The following is a 22,972-nucleotide window of genomic DNA, read 5'->3' as shown; positions in this document are numbered from 1 at the left end:
AAGGCCTTGGTGAAACCGCACCTAGAATATTGTGTGCAGTTTTGGTCCCCTAATCTGAGGAAAGGCATTCTTGCCATAGAGGGAGTACAGAGAAGGTTCACCAGATTGATTCCTGGGATGGCAGGACTTTCATATGAAGAAAGATTGGATCACTCGAATTTAGAAGATTGAGGGGGGATCTTATTGAAACGTATAAAATTCTAAAGGGATTGGACAGGCTAGATGCAGGAAGATTGTTTCCGATGTTGGGGAAGTCCAGAACGAGGGGTCATAGTTTAAGGATAAAGGGGAAGCCTTTTAGGACCGAGATGAGGAAAAACTTCTTCGCACAGAGAGTGGTGAATCTGTGGAATTCTCTGCCACAGGAAACAGTTGAGGCCGGTTCATTGGCTATATTTAAGAGGAAGTTAGAAATGGCCCTTGTGGCTAAAGGGATCAGGAGGTATGGAGAGAAAGCAGGTACAGGTTTCTGAGTTGGATGATCAGCCATGATCATACTGAATGGCGGTGCAGGCTTGAAGGGCCGAATGGCCTACTCCTGCACCTATTTTCTATGTTTCGATGTTAACTGGGTTACGTGAACTACAATGAAGATTTACAAGCAAACTGTAAGTAACATTGGAAGACTTTGAGCAGTTTGGTTGAATGATATTTACATTTCACATTTCTTCAGATTTCCCTGCAATGCAGTAGGTGCCCATTTGGCCATCAAGTTTATGCTGGCTCTGAATATGTTGGCATCAGTCTCATTCCCTCACTAATAACCTACTTTCCCTAATTTATGTTTTATCAACCATATTAAAAGTTTCAATATTTAGATATGCTGCTAAAGCTTTCTAATTTTTAATGAAAATTATTCTCCAGATTGATATGAAATGTGGGAAAGCTATCATAGTTTAGTGTAGGGTTACTGAATGTATGAACAATTTTGAACTGATCAAAAATAAACACCAGTGGTAAGTGTACGTTCCATTGGACTACTGGTGTGGTAATGGATGTTACCTAGATGGTCTTTGTGAGTGTATTCAAATATGTTTGATTCTTAAGATTTTAATAAAAAAGAGGTTGTACAGAACTGCTAGCCATTTGACTTCATTGAAAGTTGGGAGGTGTGAGAGTAGTTAAATAAATCTAATTCTGATGATGATTGGAAATTTGGAAATTGGTGAACAGAAGGGATTAGAATGAGCCATGGGCCAGAATATGGAAAATGGAAAGTAAGTTCAAGTAAATTATGTGATTGGCAAAGTATGGGACTGTTTACTTGAGCTCAAAGATAAACCTAAATATTGCCCACTGAGAGGAGAGGAAAAATGATTGAGTTCTTGGAATATTGTAGTTCAAGCATTTTGGAATATTAAGTGTTGATTCAGTTGAGCATAAAAGATTTTAACATTATTTTGCTTAAGATGCCAGAATGTTAAATGAGGTGATGGGGAAACAGATGAAAAGCAATCTTCGATTGCGTGTTGTGTAATAATTCAGATCTTATAGGGAAGCTTAATGTAAAGGAACCCTTAGGAGGCAGTGGTCATAATATGACTGAATTCATACTGCAGTTTGATAGGGAGAAGCATAAGTCACATGCTCCAGTGGAACAAAGGAAATTACAGAGGCATGAGAGAGGAGCTTTCCCAGGGGATACTGGCGAGGATTACGGCAGAGCAAAGATGGCCGAAGTTTCTGGTATATATATGTCCTGCAAAGGATGAAGTTATCAAATGGCAGGGATCGGCAAGAGTGGCTGTCCAGGGAAGTTAAGAACTGCATAAAAGCCAAGGAAAGGGCATGTGAGGTAGCAAAAGTGAGTGGGAAATTAGATGATTGGGAATCTTTGAAAATCCAACAAAAGGCAACTAAAAAAGCTATAAAAAGGGAAAAGACGAAGTATGAAGGCAAACCAATGATATAACGCAAGATACCAAAGGTTTTTCAATTATGTAAAGAATAGAAGGAAGGTGAGAGTTGATATTGGACCATTGGAAAATGATGGTAGTGAGGTAGTAATGTGGGACAAAGAAATGGCAGATGAATTTAACGGGTACTTTATATCGGTCTTCACTGTGGAACACACTAGCAGTGTGCCAGAGGTGCATGAGTGTCAGGGTGCAGGCGTGGGTGCCAAGGAAAAGTGCTAGGCAAACTGCAAGGTCTTAAGGTGGATAAGTCACCTGGACCAAATGGACTACATCCCAGAGTCCTGTGAGAGATTGCTGAAGAGATAATGGATGCATTGGTCATGATCTTTCAAGAATCACTTGATTCTGTCATGGATCCAGAGGACTGGAAGATTGCAAATGTCACTCCACTCTTTAAGAGGGAGGAAGGTAAAAGAAAGGAAATTATAGGCCAGTTGGAATAGGAATTTTTTTTTTGGCCAGTGAGTACTGAACCACTGCCACAGACTGTGGTGGAAGCCAAGTCCATTGGTATATTTAACACAGAAGTTGATTGTTTCCAGAAGTCAGGTCATCAAAGGAAATGACAAGAAGGCCAGTGTATGGGGTTGAGGGGGATCCGGGATCAGCCATAATGGAATGACACAGCAGGCTCGATGGGGTGAATGGTTTAATTCTGCTCCAATATCTTAATAGTTTTATGATGGAACTCTTTTCTCTGCTATGAAATGCGTGTAATGGAATCATACCTAAGCTGCTGTGAGGCAAGGTTCAGAGTAAGCAGAGGATGTCAAGGCAACTGGTTCTTTAAGATGACAGCTCTTTTATTAGTTGAGTGTATCAAGGTACACTCATGGAATCAGAATGACATCAGTCAGCCGTGGTATAACACAATGGTGAAGTAGCCTTAAAGAACTTGGGTGGGGTACTCTTGTTTCACTCAAAAGTGTGAGACTAGAACGGAATGATATTGTGCATTAATTGCTAATTGTGCCTTTATTGTTGAAAGATCATCTTAAATTTTGAGTAATATTGAGAATTAGCAATGTCTTGCAACAGATGGACGCTGATATGGAAGCAAGCCAGAATGATATTCAGGAAACAAATGATCAGTATGGACTTGATGAGCAAAAAATCGGACAAACCAAGCAAATGGATAAAAATGGTGATGCATTCAATGAACAGCTGCCTGTGAGTGCAGATGAACCTAGTGGCGAAGGTCTGGATGATGGAGAACCAGAAGACCAGGTATAGAAATAGCTGACTATTATAAAAAATAGCTAAAGCAATTGATAATCTAAAGTTAAACAGAATATAAGCAGTATTATGTGTAAATGTGATTTTTCCAGGCGCAAGTTGCAGTAGTTTTAGTGCTTAATTTTCACTGTATAAGAGTATGTAGATTTACTTGCACCGATTAGTTTAAGTAACTACATGTGTTGGACTCCTTAGAAAGCCTTGTGTCTTCAGAAGCTTTTCTTCTGTTTATTCAAATACTAATGCATCAGTAATTTGAAAGTTCAAAATAAATCTATTATCCGAGTATTTGTATGTCACCATATACAACCCTGGACCTCTTGTAACATTCTTGGTCACCAGACTTGAATGCCTTGGATCTGGCCCTCATCAGATTGAGGATCTCATGCTTCATGCGAATCTTCTGGTTGGGAAAGACACTGGATGATTTTATAAGGACGTGCTTGTTTACAACTTTTTTTATAAAGTCAGTGACAATTGCAGTATTTTCATTCAGATTCACATACGAGTCCTTGAACACAGCCCGGTCCACCAATGCAAAACAATCTTGTTGTCGCTGCTCTCCCTCTCACGACCAACTCTTTGTCGTCCTATTCTCTAGTTTTTGTTCTTTAGCCTTTGCCTGTGTGAAGGCAGGTGCAGGACAGCCAAGGGATTTGATTTACTGAAATACTGTTTGGACATGGAAGAGTAGACATTCCTTATCATCATATAACAGTGTTCCCTCTTGGGATCTCTGGTGCTACAGGTTATATGCTGATGGTAATTTGGGCAGGGTTTTCTTCGAACAAGCCTGTTTGAAGTCCCTGACTGTGATTTGAAATGTGTCAAGATGGACTGTTTTTTGTTTGGAGGCAGCATCATGCAATATCTCAATCACTCGATTATAGTCGGCCACTAGTGGTATGTAAACTGCGGTCAGGATTATGATGAACTCCCTAGGTAAATAGAATGGGTAGCATTTGACTGTGACATGTTCAAGAAAGGAGGAACAAAACAACACCATCTGAGTTCCACTGAAAGTTTGTCATGAAACACATACCTCCACCTTTTGCTGCAAGTTGTAGTGAGAGTAACTCAGAAGAGGTATATTTAGAAGTATTATACATCATCACCCACGGAATATTGCTGTGGTTCACTGGTACGGTTTTGCTCTCTTTCTAAAGATTTTCTCTTACTAGGTCTTTAATAGAATGAGATGACATATTTCAGAATCACGCAGAATCTGCTGATGAGGAAACAGTGAATAATGCTCATTGCATTTGTGTGTAAAAAAAAAAGTAGCATTTACTAGATTTGCATGTTGCAAATTAGTTAATGAAGGAACTGCTTCAATTAATAGAAGATAAATACATACTTATTTTTTTGGTAACCATCAGTTTAACTTGTTCTGGAACTGCAAGTGAACAATTCTTTGTTTCAGCAGATGCTAACTGACTACATTTCCAAAATCGCAATGAAGTTTGAAATTGGTTTGTTTGACGGCTTTATTCTCAAGTGCAGATCAGATGAGAGCATCAAATGGTTATGGAATTATAGCTATTTTACCAGCTTTTAAGTGATACAGGAATGTGTATGGTTCATTAGAATGGCACTACACTAAAAGGAGGTATTTTAAGTTAAAATGAATGAATTGTTACATTATACATTTTGGATTGAATAAATTGAAACATTTTCTGAAGTGTAAAAAAATCTAGAAGTTATAAGAGCCAAGGGTTTTGGCTATTTGTCTACAAACTGGTGAGCAATAATGTATCAATGAGTTAAAGGAATGGTGGAGAATAAACTTAATCATTGCTCAGGATGCCTTTTAGGAATGAGAATACTAATAGAATCAATAATAAAAGGGGCCATGAGAGATTTTTATATGGGGTGGGGTTTGTTATTGATAGCACAGTTTGCCGACACTTGCCACTACCCACCTTACATCATTATTTATAGATCTTGGCAGAAATCTAGCAATTAATCGCCAGTGGGTATAGAGATCCTGCCTGTGAGGGTAAGTGCTAGATGGACCAGGGCAACTGTGAGCTGCTATCTCCTTCTCTTTGACTACGTGGCTCTTCTCGACCCAGATATTTCTCCTTGGTTAACACATTCCATGTTGTCACTGTTAACATGTTAACAAACAACAAATAGTCCAAGTTAAGGAGGATATTGCAGCTTCCATGCTGTCTAACAGGCAGCGATGTGAGAGCTCATAGGATCTGGGTCATTCAACGACGTGGAGCAGCTGCATTGACTCCCAACAACAAGTCTTGGGAACTCCCTATATCAATATTCAGAGCTTGCACCACTGAAGTCCTTATAGACAGCGTTTCCACACTGTGCCATGGTGTGTCATTGCTGTAAGAGCACCTTTTGAGGGTACAGTTTTGGCAACGGTTTGGCAATGTTTCTTGAATACAATTCTATGATTCAGAAATATTGTATCTATTTGGATTTTATTTATCTGAATGAACAGAGCTCAATGTTAATAATGGAAAATAAAATAACAGTGGAGTGGGAGTGCTCTTTGCTATACATCTATATGTATATATACGTATATTAAATCGTTAAAAATAGCGCAAAAACAAATAATTTTTTAAAAGTGAGATAGTGTTTAAAAATTGGATGGCAGAGGGGGAGAAGCTGTTCCTGAATTGCTGAGTGTATGCCTTCAGGCTTCTGTATCTCCTACCTGATGGTAACAATGAAAAGAGGGCATGCCCTGGTTGATGGGGTCTTTAATAATGGGTGCCACCTTTCTGATGCACTGCTCCTTGAAGATGTCTTGAATACTACAGAGGCTAGTACCCATGATGGAGCTGAGTAATTTTACAACTCTATAGTTTTTTTCGATCCTGTGCAGTAGCGCCCCCCCCCCGGCACCCCGTTCCTGAAGATGACATCAGGATGCTCTCCAAAAGTATATTCCAGTTAAAATTAAGGACAGTAAGGGTGGGGAAAGCCAGCCTTTGATAACTAAGGAAATAAAAGAAGGCATCACACTACAAGCTCGTGCATATGAAGTTGCCAGAGTAGTGGGAAACTGGAAAATTGGGGAAACTAAAAAGCAACACAGATCGACTGAGTTCTAAATAAAGATGGATTATGAAAGTAAACTAGCACAAAATATAAAAATAGTAAAAGTGTTTTAAATTATATAAAGCAGAAAAGGGTGGCTAAAGTAAACATAGGTCCCTTGGAGGACGAGAAGGGGGAAATGATATTGGGTAATGAGGAAGTGGCAGAGGCTTTGAATGACTATTTTATGTCGGTCTTCATGGTGAAGGACACATCTAACATACCAAAGAGGGGTATTATGGATGCAATCGGATTATTATGAGGACCTCGATACAATAGCTATCACTAAAGAGGTGCTGGGAATGCATCCCAGGGTACTGAAAGAAATGGTAGTAGTTATAGTTGAGGTTTTGGTGATAATTTACTAAAATTCTCTGGAGTCTGGGTAGGTCCCAACAAATTGGAAGATGGTGAATGTCACACCACTGTTCAAAAAATGATGTAGGCAAAGGCAGGTAACTGTAGACCAGTTAGTTTAACATTTGTGATTGGGAAGATGCTTGAAGTTATCATTAAAGAAGAAATAGCAAGCAATCTGGAAAGAAATAGATCCATCAGGCAGACACAGCATGGATTCAGCAAAGGCAGGTCCTACTTGCAGTGGATAGAAGGGAACAGATGGACGTTATTTACTTGGATTTCCAGAAGGCGTACACTAAGGTGCAGCATAAAAGACTTGTCCATAAGTCAACGATGCATAGAGTTGCGGGTGATGTATTAGCATGGATAGAGGATTTGTTACAAGTAGAAAGCAGAGAGTTGGTATACTCTGGTTGGCGATCATTGGTGAGTGGTGTGCCACAGGGGTCGGTGCTGTTCACGATATACATTTAACAGTCTGGAAGAAGGGACTGAGTGTAGTTTATCTAAGTTTACTGATGGTACTAAATTGAGTGGAAAAGCAAATTGTGCAGAAAATGCAGACAGATATAGATAGGTTAAGTGAATGTGTAAGGGTCTGGCAGGTGGAATACAATGTTGGTAAATGCAAGGTCATCCACTATAGAAGGAAAAATGGAAGAGCAGGTTATTATTTAAATAGTAAAAAATTGCAGCATGCTGCTGTGTAGAGGGACTTGGTATCTGCAAGAATCACAGAAGGTTGGTTTGCAGTTGCAGTAGGCTATCCAGAAGGCAAACAGAATGTTGGGCTTCATTGCTAGAGGGATTGAATTTAAGAGCAGGGAGGTTATGCTGCAGCTGTACAGGGTGAGGCCACACCTGGAGTATTGCGTGCAGTTCTGGTCTCCTTACTTGAGGAAGGATATACTGGCTTTGGAGGTGGTACAGAGGAGGTTCACCAGGTTGTTTCCAGACATGAGGGGGTTAGATTATGAGGTGAGATTGAGTCGCCTGGGACTGTACTCGCTGCAGTTGAGGAGGATGAAAGGAGATTTTATAGAAACATAACATTATGAAAGTGTTACGGATTCAGCAACAATAAATATGAGTGAGGCAGGGTTTTGATAACAAACAAAACGTTTATTAAACACTGAAAAACAAACCCCCCAAAAGTAAACAAACAACTAACATAACCGGAAATCAGCTGCTGTGCGGCAGCTTAAATAGTTCTTAAAGCAATGAAGCTTAAACAGTTTGTAAAGCGATGTTGCAAAAACAGTTCAAAGTAGTATTGCAAAAGTTCAAAATGCTTACAGTCCATTTAAGGGAGAGACTTTTTAAGACGATTTAAATTCTCTTTCACGTCGTGTTGCTGCGATTCCCAGTCGAACTACTTTTCCCATGAAGAATTTACGAAGATGGAAAATGAAATGGCTTAAAGGCACTGACCTTTCCTTTACAAAACTGTACCCCAATCCTTTCTGCTATTCACAGGGATTAACATGGGGACAGCCAACAAATTCCTTCTGAATGAGGATCTAACAAGGTTGAACCTGTTTCACCGTCGAAATCGACTTTCCTCGATCTTTTAACTCCCGAACCCCGATCTTCACTCTCCACTGATTCTCAACTAGCCGTATTATAAAGAACCTGCCGGCAATGACCTTTTAAACTTTAGGCATTAAATAAAACTCCATCTTTCAACCAAACTGCGTCATAACATTAAACCACGCAGTGGCATGAAGTCAAAATGGCAAATCCAGCCACGAACTGCCCCTCCTCACAGGGAGGGGTCCTCCTTTTATACCCTGTAAAAAAAATTTTTAAAATCCTGTCACATGACCTCTAGTGGCGGGAAAATGACATCACTCCACCATCACAAGACCACTACCTTAAGTCCAGTATAGCTTCAACACCACTCACGTGACAAGCACACCACTGTCACGTCTCACGGGTACGTAACAAAAGGGATAGATATAATAGAGGCAGGAAAGTTGTTTCCGCTGGTAGTTGAGATTAGAACTAGGTGTCCATAGTCTTAAGATTCAGGGGAGTAGATTTAGAATGGAGGTGAGGAGGAACTGCTTTTCCCAAAGGGTAGTGAATCTGTGGAATTCTCTGCCCCATAAAGCAATAGAGACTACCTCAGTAAATATATTTAAGACAAGGTTGGATAGATTTTGTGCATAGTTGGAGAATTAAGGGTTATGGGGTAAAGGCAGGTAGGTGGAGATGAGTCCATGGCCAGATCAGTCATGATCTTTTTGAGTGGCGGAACAGGCTCAATGGGTCAGGTGGCTTATTCCTGCTCCTAATTCTTATGTTGTGTTCTCCACAGTACATCTGTAGAAGTTGACATGTATTGCGAAATTTGTTTTGTGGCAGCAGTACATAAAAAATATATAAAAAGAACAAATTGTGCAAAAGTGGAATAGTGAGGTAGTGTTCTTGGCTTCATGGATCATTCAGAAATCTGATAGAGGAGAAGAAACTGTTCTTAAAACGTTGAGTGTACATCTTCAGGCTCCTGTACTTCCTCCCTGATGGTAGAAATGAGAAGAGGGCATGTCCTGGACAGTGAGACATCACTTCTTGAAAATGTCCTTGATAGTGGGGAGGCTCGTACACATGATGGAGCTGACTGTCTACAATCCTCTGCAACCTATTTCGTTGGCACCACCAACCACTCGAAATGCTCTCTACGCTACATCTCTAAAATTTGTTAGAGTCTTTGACATATCAAATCACTTAAAACTCTAAATGAAGTAGAGGTGCTGGTGTGTCCTCATGATTTCATCAATATATTGGGCCCAGGAGAGAGCCTCTGAGAAATTGAAGTCCAGGAGCTTGAAGCTATTGACAGTTTCTGACTTCCCTTCCTGAAGTCCACAATCAGTTCTTTATTTTGCTGACTTTGAGTGCAAGGTTGTGATGCTACTCAGTCAGCCAACCTATCTCATCCTTGTACTCCTTGTTGCTGTCTGAGACTGCCAACAACAATGGTGTTATTGGTGAACTTATAGATGGCATTTGAACCTTGCCTAGCCACATAATCATGAGTGTAGATGAAATAAGCAGTGGACTAAACATGTATCCATGAGGTGCATCTTCACTTTTGTCAGGAGAAAATTTATTACTGATCTCCACTGACTAGTCTGCCGATGAGCAAGTCAAGGATCTAATTGCATACAGAGGTACAGAGGGCTAGGTTTTGAAGCTTACTGATCAGTATTGAGGAGGAAGTGGTGATGTTGAACTTTGGGTTATAATCAATAAGCAGCATCCTAACATAGCTGTCAGTTGTCTAGCTGGTCCAAGGTCAATGAGTAGGCAAATTCCACCAGGTCAGGATCCTTGCTTGGGTAGGAGTTAATTCTAGCCATCACCAACTTCTCTAAGCACTTCATGACGCTATAGCTGAGTGCTACTGGCTGATAGTCATTGAGGTAGCTGGTCCTGCTCTTCTTGGGCACTGATATGATTGATACCCTTTTGAAGTTAAGTATGAACCTCCAGCTGCAGCAGTGAAAGGTTGAAGATGTCCTTGAGCAGTTGATCGGCACAAATGTTCAGTACCTTGCGAGGTTCACTGTCTCGAAAATTGTTCTGACATCAGCCTCCAAGTCAGAGGTCACAGGCTTGTCAGATGCCGGGGGGATTCACACAGGTGTAATTTTATTCTCCTTTTCAAAGCATGCATAAAAGGCACTGAGCTCCTTGGGGACTGAAGCATAATCGCCATTTATGCTGTTAGGTTTTGTGTTATAAGAAGTAATGACATGCAAACCCTGCTTTTACTGTTGTGTATGCAGTGTACCTCTAAACTTCACATTCTTTATTATGATTCGTTTCACATAGAAACTGATGTGAATGCTTTTTCAGTTTATTAATTTTGCTTAAATGTTTTCCCAGTAAGTAACCCATTTTCTAAATTGAATAATAGCTTCACAGACTTAAGAACACAAATCATATTGAGCATGTAGAGACCGACTTGAGGGGCAGAACAGCCAACGTGTGTTGCCATGTTCCAAATGTCGGTACATTAAATGACAAAAAAGGATAAATGATAAAAGTACTCTAAGTGCTCACAGTCCTCTTGAAGCTCTTCCAGCCATAATGTATCTTAGTGCTCTAGGGCTCATCTACTTGTCTTTATTCAGCAGTACGGAAGATAAATGGCTTTAATAATGTGTAAGAATTCTAAGTACATTACATTTTGAATAGTAAGAAATTTTGCCAAATATGCTGAGACAAAAGGACGTTTTTAAAAATTTGTCAGCTGAGTGTAGTTAAAGGCTGTTGATAATGTTCATTTTATTTACAATGTTAATATTTGAATGAAGCAAACTGAACTGTGTAGGTAATTAGAGAATCCTCAATGAAGCTGATGTGTACTACTTAAACTGGAGTGTGTTGGGATTTCATGAGTTACTCATGTGGTTGTATCAGTCTTCAGTACCACAACAATATTCCATTGCTACTGAAGATTTAAGAGTGGGCTTGGACAGTTAATTTATAAAGATAAATTTTGATTATGTAATGTTTGAGCTGTTTGAAGTATAATTGAATTACGATTCAATATTTTTATTCAGGCTGAGGAAGAAAATGAAGATCTTGTTCTTGAAGAAGTGGATGTCCTTATACCTGAAGAGGTTAGAACTTCTAATTGGCTGAGGTTTTCCTCTATATTTAATTAATTTTCTCCTTTTTCCCCCCAAAGTCGTGACTTCTTATTGGGTCTATAGGTGTTAGTCACTTTTACATTTTATCCAGGTGATCTGGAGCACTGTACAACAGATAAATGGCAGTGGATGGTGTGGAGTGGGGCATGCAGATAACCCTTTATATTCATTCATAATTATTGGCAAGCCCAGCATTTATTATGCTCCTTTAATTCTCCTTGACGAGGTAGCAATGAGTTTCACCCTCTTTGAAAGTATTTAGATCTGTTAAGAACAGAGTTGCAGGCCCTGGTTGGTTATCCATGAATGAATGGTAGTATATTTCAATCAAGCTTCAGTTGACCAATGTACCTGCTGTCTTTGGGTTATAAAGATAATAGTTTGGGAAGATTGGCAAAGAAGCAATAGTCTGATGCAGGTTACTCGATAACCATTAATTTACTATTTCAAATTCTCCTTGAGATAGGAAGACTGTAGAGACCCATGTAAGCATTACTTGCTGCAAAAGATTGTTTGGATTAGAGCTTCAAACTGCAGTGAGATAAGAACAGTGTACAAGTAATGAATAATCTTAATGGAATGGTATGCAAATAACATAATTTAATAATGGATAAGTTATTAGGATGAAGACCTGGTATAACTTGAGCATGACTTTTCTGTGCACAGGTTCACCCTGATGATCAAAAGCCTTGAATTGCAACAGAGTTAATTGACTAGTGATCAAGAATGGAAAGCTTGACAAAGTCTTCCATGGCTGTTGCCTTTGTAGTTATTAACTCAAAGTGCCTTTTTCATTGGTATAGTTTAACTCTTCACTATATAGTCCACCAATCACGCTGGTGGATGTAGACATACTTTTGTTTAGCACCCATTAGGTTCAATAGGTACAATTAATGTATACATTTCTCAGACAATATACATCCTGAAATACTTTCTCTTTGCAAACAACCACAAAAACAGAAGTGCCCCAAAGAATGAATGACAGTTAAATGTTAGAACCCCAAAGCCTTCCCCTCCCACACATGCAGCAGGAGAGTGACGACCCCCACATGCAAAAAAGCATCTGCACCCTCCATCGAGCACTCAAACGTGCAGCAAAGCATCAGAGACACAGACTTGCAGTACCCCAAAGACTACTCATGTACCCAGTAATTCAACATACCGCAGGCGCGCGCCTTCTCTCCCTCTCCCCCCCTCTCGTATAAGGGAAAAGAGGTATCCCTGTTTCACAGTGAGAGGAGAGACATAACAAAATAACTCGCTTTTTCTAAGCTCTGTGCCCAAACAACATGGGTCTCTTGCTGCTTTTGGTCTTCCATGTATTATCATGACACATCAGGCCGTGACACCAACCTCAAATCCACCAGCCCTCAGAGCAACGAAAATCTGGCACACCGAAGGTGCACTAGTATTCCAGGCCATGTTTTTATATGATTCTGAAAACTAGTGCTATTTGTGCTTGGGGTTTGATTTTTATGAGCACTGAATAATTGTTGGTGCCATCATGTAATTTTTTTTATTCTTCAGGTATCCTTTTGTTAGACTGTTAATAAAATGCACTTTCCCTAATGCTCTGCAATATCATACATAGGATTCATAAACTATATTGTTTCATAACTATGTTTTTCTAAAAATGAAACTTGATCACTTCAGCAATTTCATGTTTTTTAAAAAAAAATGTTTTAAACTGATATTTCAGGAAGCCGAAGAGGATGAGAATGAAAAAGGTATGTTGCAGTCGCCACACCTTTTGCAAAGTTTGTATATTCCCTTTAATTTACCGTGATTTGTACTGTATCTTATGAGTAGATGAAGGTTGGAAAGCCATTACAAGGCACTGGAACTTGCATAAAAAGGAATTAATGAACTACTATTTTGTGGAAAGTTTATATTTTTAAAAACCTAATTGTGACTTGTAAAAAGGTGCAAACCTAGACTTGCCGGTTACAGTAGTGCATGTATGACTATGCACAGCACAAATTAAGGCATAATGATTTCCATTTATTTCTGCCAATCAAAAGCTACCAATGCTTTTCATTTGCTTCAGAAAATCTAGTGTATCCTCTCCTCATCACAATTTGGATGGTCAAATCATGTTAATATTAAACAGATGGGATAATACCAGATAATTTGTTTTCTTTCCCTTGATGCTGGAGCAGTTTTTGTACTGGAGAAACTGAATTTCATTTCATCAAATTGTCCATCAGTTCTTTGCTTTCACAATTGAGGAAAAGCATGGTTATTACTACTGATGGTCATATGCATTTCTTTTACTTGCACTACTAGAATTGGTAGTCTGGAATCTGAAGAGTAGAGAATCTGATTTTTTTTGTAGTAAGCATAGATAAGCAGTGAAACATTAAATAGAGGCAAATCGATGAACGTTGATTGGCTTTGGAACTGTGGAGGACTCAATACCGATGTAACATTTTGGACAAAAGAACTGTTGAAGATTGTCACTGCTGTGTAATTTACATGGGAAATGAAAAGTGATGTTTATTTCACCGAAGACTAACATCCTGATCATTTGACATCCATTATCCATAATGTGTGATACGAAGATGGACAGTTGAATTCTGTGAGATGTGGTATAGAGTGTGGAACTATTTTGAAGATGGTGGATGCCCTTCAGAATGTGGATGAACACAATGGACAGCATGGCTTGCATGGACCATTTCATAAAGTGAATTCTGTCAGAAACACATGAATGCCAAATCGAAGATCTTGTTGGACATTGACACTTTTCTGGAGTGATGAATGCAACCAGAAACAAACCTTGGCTGGATAAAGACAGAGTGCATCATATGGAAAGGATTGCAAATGGGATTCATTCGCCAAAGAATATCTCCTCCTAAGGATGTTTGTATTACAATGGAAAACTTTGTGTTAAAGGTATTGAACTTAACAACTTTGTCAATGAAGAATTCAGATTTACATGCACCTTGTAGTTTTCTAACCTTCTCATTTTAGGTTATTTGTATTTTTTGATATCAATGATAAGGTCACCTACTAGGTAAACGTTTTGACATTTAAACCTGTATTTTGCCATGTTTATTCCTGTTAAATCCCTCAGATGTAGATGATATAGATGACGGTTCTCGTGAAGTGTCTAAATTTCTACCTTCAGAGCAAGGCCTTGCTGAGGCTCAACAAACAATTCAAGATGAAACTGAACTTAATGCATCTTTGAAGGAAGTGGATGATGACAATATATCAGTCACAATCCAAGCTGAAGATGCCATCACATTGGACTTCGATGGTGATGACCTCTTGGAAACAGGTAAAACACTGAAAATTCCAGAATGTGAGAATAAAACCATTGCTGAAAAGGAGTGCCAGTCCCAGGAGGATATGAAGGGAGAAGTCAAAAATGATGGAAAGAAAGAAAAAATCCACAAGGAAGGAAGAAAGGAGGAAGGAGCTAAAGCAGAGTCAGCGAAGAAGGAGACCAGAGAAGGGTCCAGAAAAGTTGAAGCTGGAGAGAAAGAGAAAGATTCTTCAAAGAAAGGCCCCTCATCTTCTGGGGCATCCAGTCAAGCAAAGAGGTTTGTTTTTCTATGTCAATTTATGATACTGAGTACCAACAGTAAGATCAGTCTGCATTTGTGAGTAATCATGGTTCTTATACTGAGAACTAACAGTATCTTGCAGTTCATTTTAAAAGGATTTACATGTTTTTTTTTCAAGACACATGCAAGACTGACATTTTTTGCTATTGTATTTTTTATTCTCTACACATGTTAGTTTTTGTAATGTCAGGTTTTTTTGTTTTTGTTGAAAATTTACAAGAATTTTTTTTAAAAGCCTTGTTGATCCTGAACAATCGGCACATTGGTGTGAAAATTTTACAATCAAGTAAGGAGAATTCTTGCATAAGGAATCAAATCCACCACTCCTGATTTACTGGAGAAGATTGTGATTTGCTTACTGAGTAGAATTGGCACAAATCTAGATCTTCATTCAGCTTTGGAAAGGCAATGCAAGAGTCGATTTTGGAACCATTCTGTTCAAATGTAGGCCTTGTGGCTTCGGTATATCTGTGACCAAAAATGCTTAATTTTATAATTTTGTCTGTAATCATTTTAGTTTTGGTGCTTTTTAGGGGAAAATTGTGTTGTTTTGTGCTAATAAATACTTCTAGTACTACTTTGAAAATTACCTCCACTTTTTTTTATTTGATCTAGTGTTTCCTTTATTCTAACATTATTTTGTGTTCATAGTTCAAGTAAGGATTCGAAAGATAAGAACACTTCTAAAGATGAAAGAGGTAAGACAATATTAACCAAAGTGTTTTCAAATTATGCTGAAAATGTTAATTTCTGTGAAATTTTGGAACTTAGGATGGAGCAAGGTGAAAATATGACCACTATTGTAAAGAATAAATGTCAGAATTGGAAGACCACATCTGAGGGTTTGGAGGTACTTCAGATTGGTGATGGGTTGTGCGATTTGAAAATGAGGATGAGAAGTCAAAAGCAGATGTTACTGACCAGGGAGTCATTGTGGGTCAGTGGACATATTGTAGATGTGTGGATATGAACTGCAGTTCAGAGATGTAAAACAAAACCTGGATGCTTTGAACATGCTCAAATAATTTAGTCTCAAGATAATTTTATTTTTTGATTCGTATCATAGGAGCTGGTAATAGCAATACTGGGACCAGCAGCGGCAGCACTAGCAGCTCTTCCAAAAACCTCTGGATTAGTGGCTTGTCCTCGAATACAAAAGCAGCTGATCTAAAAAATCTGTTTAGTAAATATGGCAAGGTATATACTTGTTTTTCTCTCGAGTAAACTTTTTTTAAGTATCGTGAAATTGGGGTTCATTGTTTGTATTTCTTACTTTTTAATATAGGTTCTGAGTGCCAAAGTAGTAACCAATGCACGGAGTCCTGGTGCTCGATGTTACGGATTTGTGACCATGTCTTCAAGTACAGAAGTGACTAGGTGTATTTCTCATCTTCATCGCACAGAGCTTGATGGACAGCAGATTTCTGTTGAAAAGGTAATTATTCAAGATGATTTTTTTAAATCTATGACATAAGTAAGTGATTACATTTCTTAAAAAAAACAAAAATTAAAGATGAAATACATATATATTTCCAAACTGCCAGTACCTCCAAATATTAATGGACCCAGATGTGTTTAATGTGTGTATGTCAGACTTTATACAAGTCCGTTAAGACCATAAGGCTTGTCATAAATCTTCTGACTCCTCTATTATAGAGTTCCATTGTTGCAAAAAGAACAATTTGTATTTGGAGAATATTTAATTTCAGCACAAGTTATGAAAGCAGTGCCGTTGATTTGTCAGTGGAGAATAGTGACAAAAGTTTTGAAAAGCCATGTGCTGAGGATTTTAGTATGGTTGATGTAACAAAATGAGGCCAAAGGATCAATAAATCAAATGAATTACAGTGGATTCCAGTTAATTGGGGCACATCAGGCCAAGTATATTTTACCCCAGTTAGCCAAAGTTTCATGGAAATAGTTTAAGGTATAGAAAAAGACAAACTACTGTTTTACTGAATAGCGAATTAGAACACAACCAATACTATTTCAGTACTATAAAACTGTGTATTAGTGCCTAATAGATATCAGCAGAGGAATTCATCCAGTGTACATTGCTGTGTTCTTTTGAATGACTGCAAATTAACAAAATCAGCAAACACCTAGTGGAAGTAATAGACTGCCTTCATACTCATGGTAACATTCAAGGTGATTGTTGATACCTTCAAATTCTTCATAGTTCCTGAATTGTTGAAGTCGTGAAATTGTTACTTTTTCACTTCCAGCCATTTCTGACATCTCCAAGTCTGAATGTTTGAAACTGCAGTAAGCAAAGTTGTCTGAATTGTCTTTCTGCTTATTTCTCGCCAAGTATTAGTGAGAAAAATCTCTGCTTTTTGAACAATTGACTGTAATTAGAAAACTAAGCTTGATGCGGTGTCTATAACGGTCACACAAGTGCTTGTCACTGACACTAGTTTAAAACCTGTTTGTAAACAGTCTCCTGTCCCAATTAAGTGGCATAGTGTCCCAAATAAATGAAGGGAATCCTGGCTATTTTCTCTAGTAATTTTTGTTCTTCTCAAGTTATCCCAAATAAGTGGCTGCCCAGGTTAACTGACGGCCCAATTAACTGGAATCCACAGTATAATATGGAGAATGACGAGTTCATTTTTTTTAACTGTGCTATAGTATATCTGAATCTATTAAAAGTAATCTGAAGCAACAAGGTGGTACAGGCATCCGGAATGGAATATGATTTTGTCGACTAGCTTTTAGTGACTTCATTTTAAGATGCCTTTGTGTTCCTGAGAAAAATGATGGTCATTGGAACAGAATTTATGTTTCTTTGAGTGTAGACTAAATGAAGTTCATAAGTAATGCACTAGTTCCACCAGCCTTCCCTACTCCACTTCCACCCCTTGCATTTGAACATTTTGCCAGCATTCATAGTTAAGGTTGATTTGGGAACATCTGCATTTAAGGCAATAAAAATTCTGATTCAAAAGTTTTAATTTAAAATTGCCTACTTTAGAAATCCAGGACTATCAGAGATGATATACCTCTAAAAGTATTGATTTTGTAAAGTACAAATAGTTTTATTTTTAAGCAGAATGAATAATGAGTACTAATTGATCATTTGTGTTGTGAAAATTTAAAAGTAAGAATATTAGTATAGATGACTGGTAAAGGTTATAGTGAAATATAGATTAATGGCAGATATGGGCAGAGAAATGGCAGATGGAGTTTAATCCACCTAAATGTGAAGTGTCAAATGTCAAGAGAAGTACATTTTTAAGGGCTAGACCCTTGATAGTGTTCAATGAGCAAAGAAATCTTGGGGTCAAGGTTCATAGTTCCCTGAAAGTGGTGTACAGGTGGATAAGGCTTGTGACATGCTTGCTTTTATTATTTGAGACATTGAGTTCAAAAGTTGGGAAATGTTGCAGCTTTATAAAACTCTAGTTAGGCCACATCTCGAGTATTACATACAGTCTTGGTTGCCGCATTGTAAGAAGGATGTCAAGGCATTGGAGAGGGTGCAGAGGTGGTTTACCAGCATGTTGTCTGGATTGGAGGGCATGTGCTACTACGAGAGGTTGGACAAATGTGGGTTGTTTTCTCTGGAGTGGCAGAGGCTAATAAGGGTTGATAAAGGTTTATAAGATTAAGAGGCATAGATAGAGTGGGTAGACAGGAATCTTTTTCCCAGTGTTAAAATGTCTAATACCAGAGGGTATGCATTTAAAGTGAGAGGGAGTAATTCAAAGGAGGTATAGGGGGCAAGTTTTTAGACAGCATGGTGGGTGCTTGGAATGCACTGCCTGAAGTGTGGTAGAGGCAGATAGATGGGCTGTTTGAAATATTTGAAGCAGAGGTCAGGGTGTCCAAGGTTTCAGGGAGGAGGCAGGAGAATGAGGTTGAGAGGGATAATAAATGAAATATGGTGGAATGGCAAAGTAGACTTGATGGGCCAAATGGCCTAATTCTGCTCCTGTCTTATGGTCTTTGTAGCGCAAACCTGTGAGAAATGAGCAGAAGTATGAATAAATTGATGTGTAGTCCACTGAAGATGGCCTGAAAGCAGACATTATCAGGATGGTCAGGGTAACAAAAACAAATTGGAATGAACCTAATATTTCATCCAGTCAGATAGAAAATATCACAAAACTAGTGGAATGAGACTTGGAAGTTCCTTGTAAGAGCATTTACAAGGATTACCTATTGAACAAATATAAAAGTGAGTAAGTCCCTAAAGGATAGATACTTTATTGATCCCAAAGGAAATTATAGTGTCATAGTAACATTACAAGGGCACAGAAATACAAATATAGGAATGTTAGAAGAGAAGAAAGAAAGAATAAAAAAAGTAAGTTATCTCAAACAATTTTAACAGTCTTCCCCAGCTATAGATTGACTCATTTTAGAGCCTTATGGCTGAGGGTAAGAATGACCTCATATAGTACTCTTTGGAGCAGCGCAGTTGTCTTAGTCTGTTACTAAAAGTGCTCCTCTGTTCAGCCAAGGTGGCATGGAGAAGGTGAGAAACATTGTCCAGAATTGCCAGGATTTTCCATAGGGTCCTTTGATCTACCATAGCCTCCATTGTGTCCAGTTTGATTCCTATAACAGAGCCAGCCTTTCTTACCAGTTTATTGAGCTTGTTGGCATCACCCATGTTGATGCCATTGCCCCAGCATGCCACCACATAGAAGATTGTACTGATGACAACAGACTGCTAGAACATCTTTGCATACTCCAAAAGACCTTGGTCTCCTCAGAAAGAACAGTCAACCACATCTCTTGTAAAATGGGCCAGAAAACAAGGTAGTTAGTAGAGACTGGTTTAACCACCAGCTCAACCATCTACTCCAACAATTTGTAAAGACTTGATAGTAGTTTCAGCAATTCAAACTTTTTGATGCAATTAACACAATATCAAAGTAAAGGAAAATCTTAACTCTTTCCTGCAGTACTTGCTCACCTTGATAGAGCAAAGTATGTTACACTACTGACTGAAAATAAACATGCTGAATTCTTTTTAGGTGATGGAGCTGAGCTAATATACAGTGCCTATAAAAAGTATTTCCCCCCCCCCCCCCCCCGGAAGTTTTCAGATCTTATTGTTTCGCCACATTGAATCACAGTGTATTTAATTTGACTTTTTTTGACACTGATCAACAGAAAGACTCTTTCATGCCGAAGTGAAAAAAAATCTCTATAAAGTTATCTAAATTAATTACAAATATAAAACACAAAATAATTGATTGCATAAGCATTTAATCCCCTTCAAGTCTGTGTTTAGTATATGCACCCTTGGCAGCAATTACATCCTTGAGTCTGTGTGGATAGGTCTCTTATCAGCTTGGACGCTTCAATTTTTCCCAATTTTTCTTTACAAAACTGCTGAAGCTCTGTCAGATTGCATAGGGATCATGAGTGAACAGCCCTTTTCAGGTCCAGCAACAAATTGTCATTTGGATTGAGGTCTGGACTCTGAGTTGGTCATTCCAGGACATTGACTTTATACTTTTTAAGCTACTCCTGTGTAGATTTGGCTTTATGCATGGGGTCATTGTCTTGCTGGAAAACAAATCTTCTCCAAAGTCGCAGTTCTCTTGCAGACTGGATCAGGTTGACCTCCAGGATTTCCCTGTATTTTGCTGCATTCATTTTACCCTCTACCTTCTCAAGCCTTCCAGGGCCTGCTGCTGTGAAGCATCTCCACAGCATGATGCAACCACCACCAATCTTCATGGTAGGTATGGTATGTTTTTGATGATGTATGGTGTTTGGTTTACACCAAACATAGCATTTAGTCTAATGGCCAAAAAACTCAATTTTAGTGTCATCAGACCATAGAACCTTCTTTCAGCTGACATCGGAGTCTTCCACATGCCTTCTGGCAAACTCCAGCCAAGATTTCATGTGAGTTGTTTTCCAACAGTGGTTTTTTCTTTGCCACTCTCCTATAAATCTGCAACTAACTGGTGAACTGATTGAACATGAAGATAAAGAGGGCAACATGTGCCTGGAGGCGGAGGAGATTGGGGAGGTCCTAAATGAATACTTTGCTTCAGTATTCACAAGTGAAAAGGATCTTGATCAGGGTGAAGTCGAAATAGAGCAGGCCTCTGCTGGACAATGTGGAGTTTACGGAAGAAGAAGTGCTGGATCTTCTTTAAAAACATCAAGATTGATAAATCCCCAGGGCTGGATATGATACACCCCAGGTTGTTGTGGGAATTGAGAGAAGAAATCGCTGGAGCATTAGCTATGATCTTTGAATCCTCTTTGGCTACAGGGGAAGTGCCAGAGGACTGGAGAATGGCAAATGTAGTTTCCTTGTTTAAAAAAGGTAATAGGGAGAAACCTGGAACTATAGACCGGTGAGTCTTACATCAGTGGTCTGCAAACTACTGGAAAGGATTCTTAAGGATAGGATCTACGAACATTTGGAGAAGTACAGTCTACTCATGGATAGTCAGCTTGGATTTGTGAAGAGAAGATTGTGCCTCACAAGCCTGATTGAGTTTTTTGAAGAAGTAACAAAAGAAATTAGTAAATGAGGGTAGGGCACTGGATGTGGTCTACATGGACTTCAGCAAGGCATTTGACAAGGTGTCTCTCATGAGAGACTCATCCAGAAAGTCATGAGGCATGGGATAAGTGGAACCTTGGCTGTTTGGATAAAAAATAGGCTTAAAGGAAGAAAGCAGAGGGTAGTTGTGGAAGGAAAGTATTCTGCCTGGAGGTCGGTGACTAGTGGAGTGCCGCAGGGATCTGTCCTGGGACACCTGCTATTTGTGATTTTTATAAATGACCTGGATGTAGAGGCGGAAGAATGGGTGAGTAAGTTTGCGGATGACACGAAGATTGGTGGGGTTGTGGATGGAGCTGTAGGTTGTCGAAGGATACAAGAGGATAGAGACAGGTTGCAGACTTGGGCAGAAAAATGGCAGATGGAGTTCAATCCGGACAAGTGTGAGGTGATGCATTTTGGAAGGACAAACCAGAAGACTGAATACAGGATTAATGGTCAGTTACTTAAGAGTGTGGATGAACAAAGGGACCTTGGGGTTCAAATCCATACATCCCTCAGGGTTGCTGTGCAGGTTGATAGTGTAGTTAAGAAGGCCTATGGGATGCTAGGCTTCATTAACAGGGGGATTGAGTTCAAGAGTAGAGAGGTCATGTTGCAACTCTACAAATCTCTGGTGAGATCACACTTAAAGTATTGTGTTCAATTCTGGTCACCTCTATAGGAAGGATGTGGAAGCTATGGAGAAGGTGCAGAGGAGATTTACCAGGATGTTGCCTGGTTTAGAGAACAAGTCATATGAAGCAAGGTTAGCAGAGCTGGGACTTTTCTCTTTGGAGCGTAGAAGAATGAGAGGGGACTTGATAAAGGTCTACAAGATTATGAGAGGCATAGATAGGGTGGATAGTCAGTACCTGTTTCCCAGGGCACCAATTGCAAACACCAGAGGGCATATGTAGGGAGAGAATATTAAGGGAGTGAAGTTTAGGGGATACATCAGGGGTAAGTTTTTTTTACTCAGAGGGTTGTGAGTGCCTGGAATGACTTGCCAGGGCTGGTGGTGGAGGCTAAAACATTAGGGGTATTTAAGAACCTCCTGGACAGGCACATGGATGAAAGAAAAATGGAGGGTTACGGGGTAGTGTGGGTTTAGTACTTTTTTTAAGGATTATATGGGTTGGCACAACATGGAGGGCTGAAGGGTCTGTACTGTGCTGTAATGTTCTATGGAAGTAATAACCGTAAAAAACACTAAGTATAAATACATAAGATTAGCTTTAACTGTATGTACGTAAAGCGATGCTAGGTGCAGGAGTATCTATACTATGGTGACTCTGGCAGGAAATGATAAAATAGTGGTGTGGGGAGGGTTAATGGTTGGAGGTGTGTTGATCAACCTGATGGCTCATCTTTAGTCTGGTTGTCCTGCCATGGATGCTGATGCTGTGCCACCTCTTCCTCGATAAGAGTAGGGCAAACAGTACCTAAGCAGGGTGGGTGGGATCCTTCATGATATTGCTGGCCTTTTTCCAGCCCCTTTCTGTATATGTGTTTTGATTGCAGGTGGGTTGGTGTGGTGATTTGTCAGGCAGTTTTAACTAACCATTGAAGAGCTATCTTGCCCACTGCTGTGCAGTTTTTGTACCATAAAGTGATACAACATCTGGCAGTCAAAAC

At 39.2% G+C, this 22,972-nt stretch overlaps 1 protein-coding gene across 2 annotated transcripts in view; it reads left to right on the top strand.

Moving 5' to 3' along the window:
- The window catches only part of sltm (SAFB-like, transcription modulator), a 72,470-nt gene that overhangs the window by 13,713 nt on the left and 35,785 nt on the right, over positions 1 to 22,972 (top strand). The window contains exons 4-10 of one of the 2 annotated variants that reach the window (XM_073032924.1): positions 2,958 to 3,146; positions 11,156 to 11,215; positions 12,945 to 12,972; positions 14,373 to 14,790; positions 15,466 to 15,512; positions 15,881 to 16,011; positions 16,100 to 16,249. In XM_073032924.1, coding sequence (XP_072889025.1) covers positions 2,958 to 3,146; positions 11,156 to 11,215; positions 12,945 to 12,972; positions 14,373 to 14,790; positions 15,466 to 15,512; positions 15,881 to 16,011; positions 16,100 to 16,249 — 1,023 coding nt within the window. Of the gene's footprint in view, positions 1 to 2,957; positions 3,147 to 11,155; positions 11,216 to 12,944; positions 12,973 to 14,318; positions 14,791 to 15,465; positions 15,513 to 15,880; positions 16,012 to 16,099; positions 16,250 to 22,972 lie in introns of both variants that reach the window. The other variant, XM_073032923.1, reaches the window with a different exon arrangement.

The sequence above is a fragment of the Hemitrygon akajei genome, chromosome 30 (genome assembly GCF_048418815.1).
Source record: "Hemitrygon akajei chromosome 30, sHemAka1.3, whole genome shotgun sequence".
In the NCBI taxonomy this organism is placed as follows: Eukaryota; Metazoa; Chordata; class Chondrichthyes; order Myliobatiformes; family Dasyatidae; genus Hemitrygon; species Hemitrygon akajei.
Note: the sequence above shows the minus strand (reverse complement) of the source record. Positions and strands in the feature narration are given on the sequence as shown.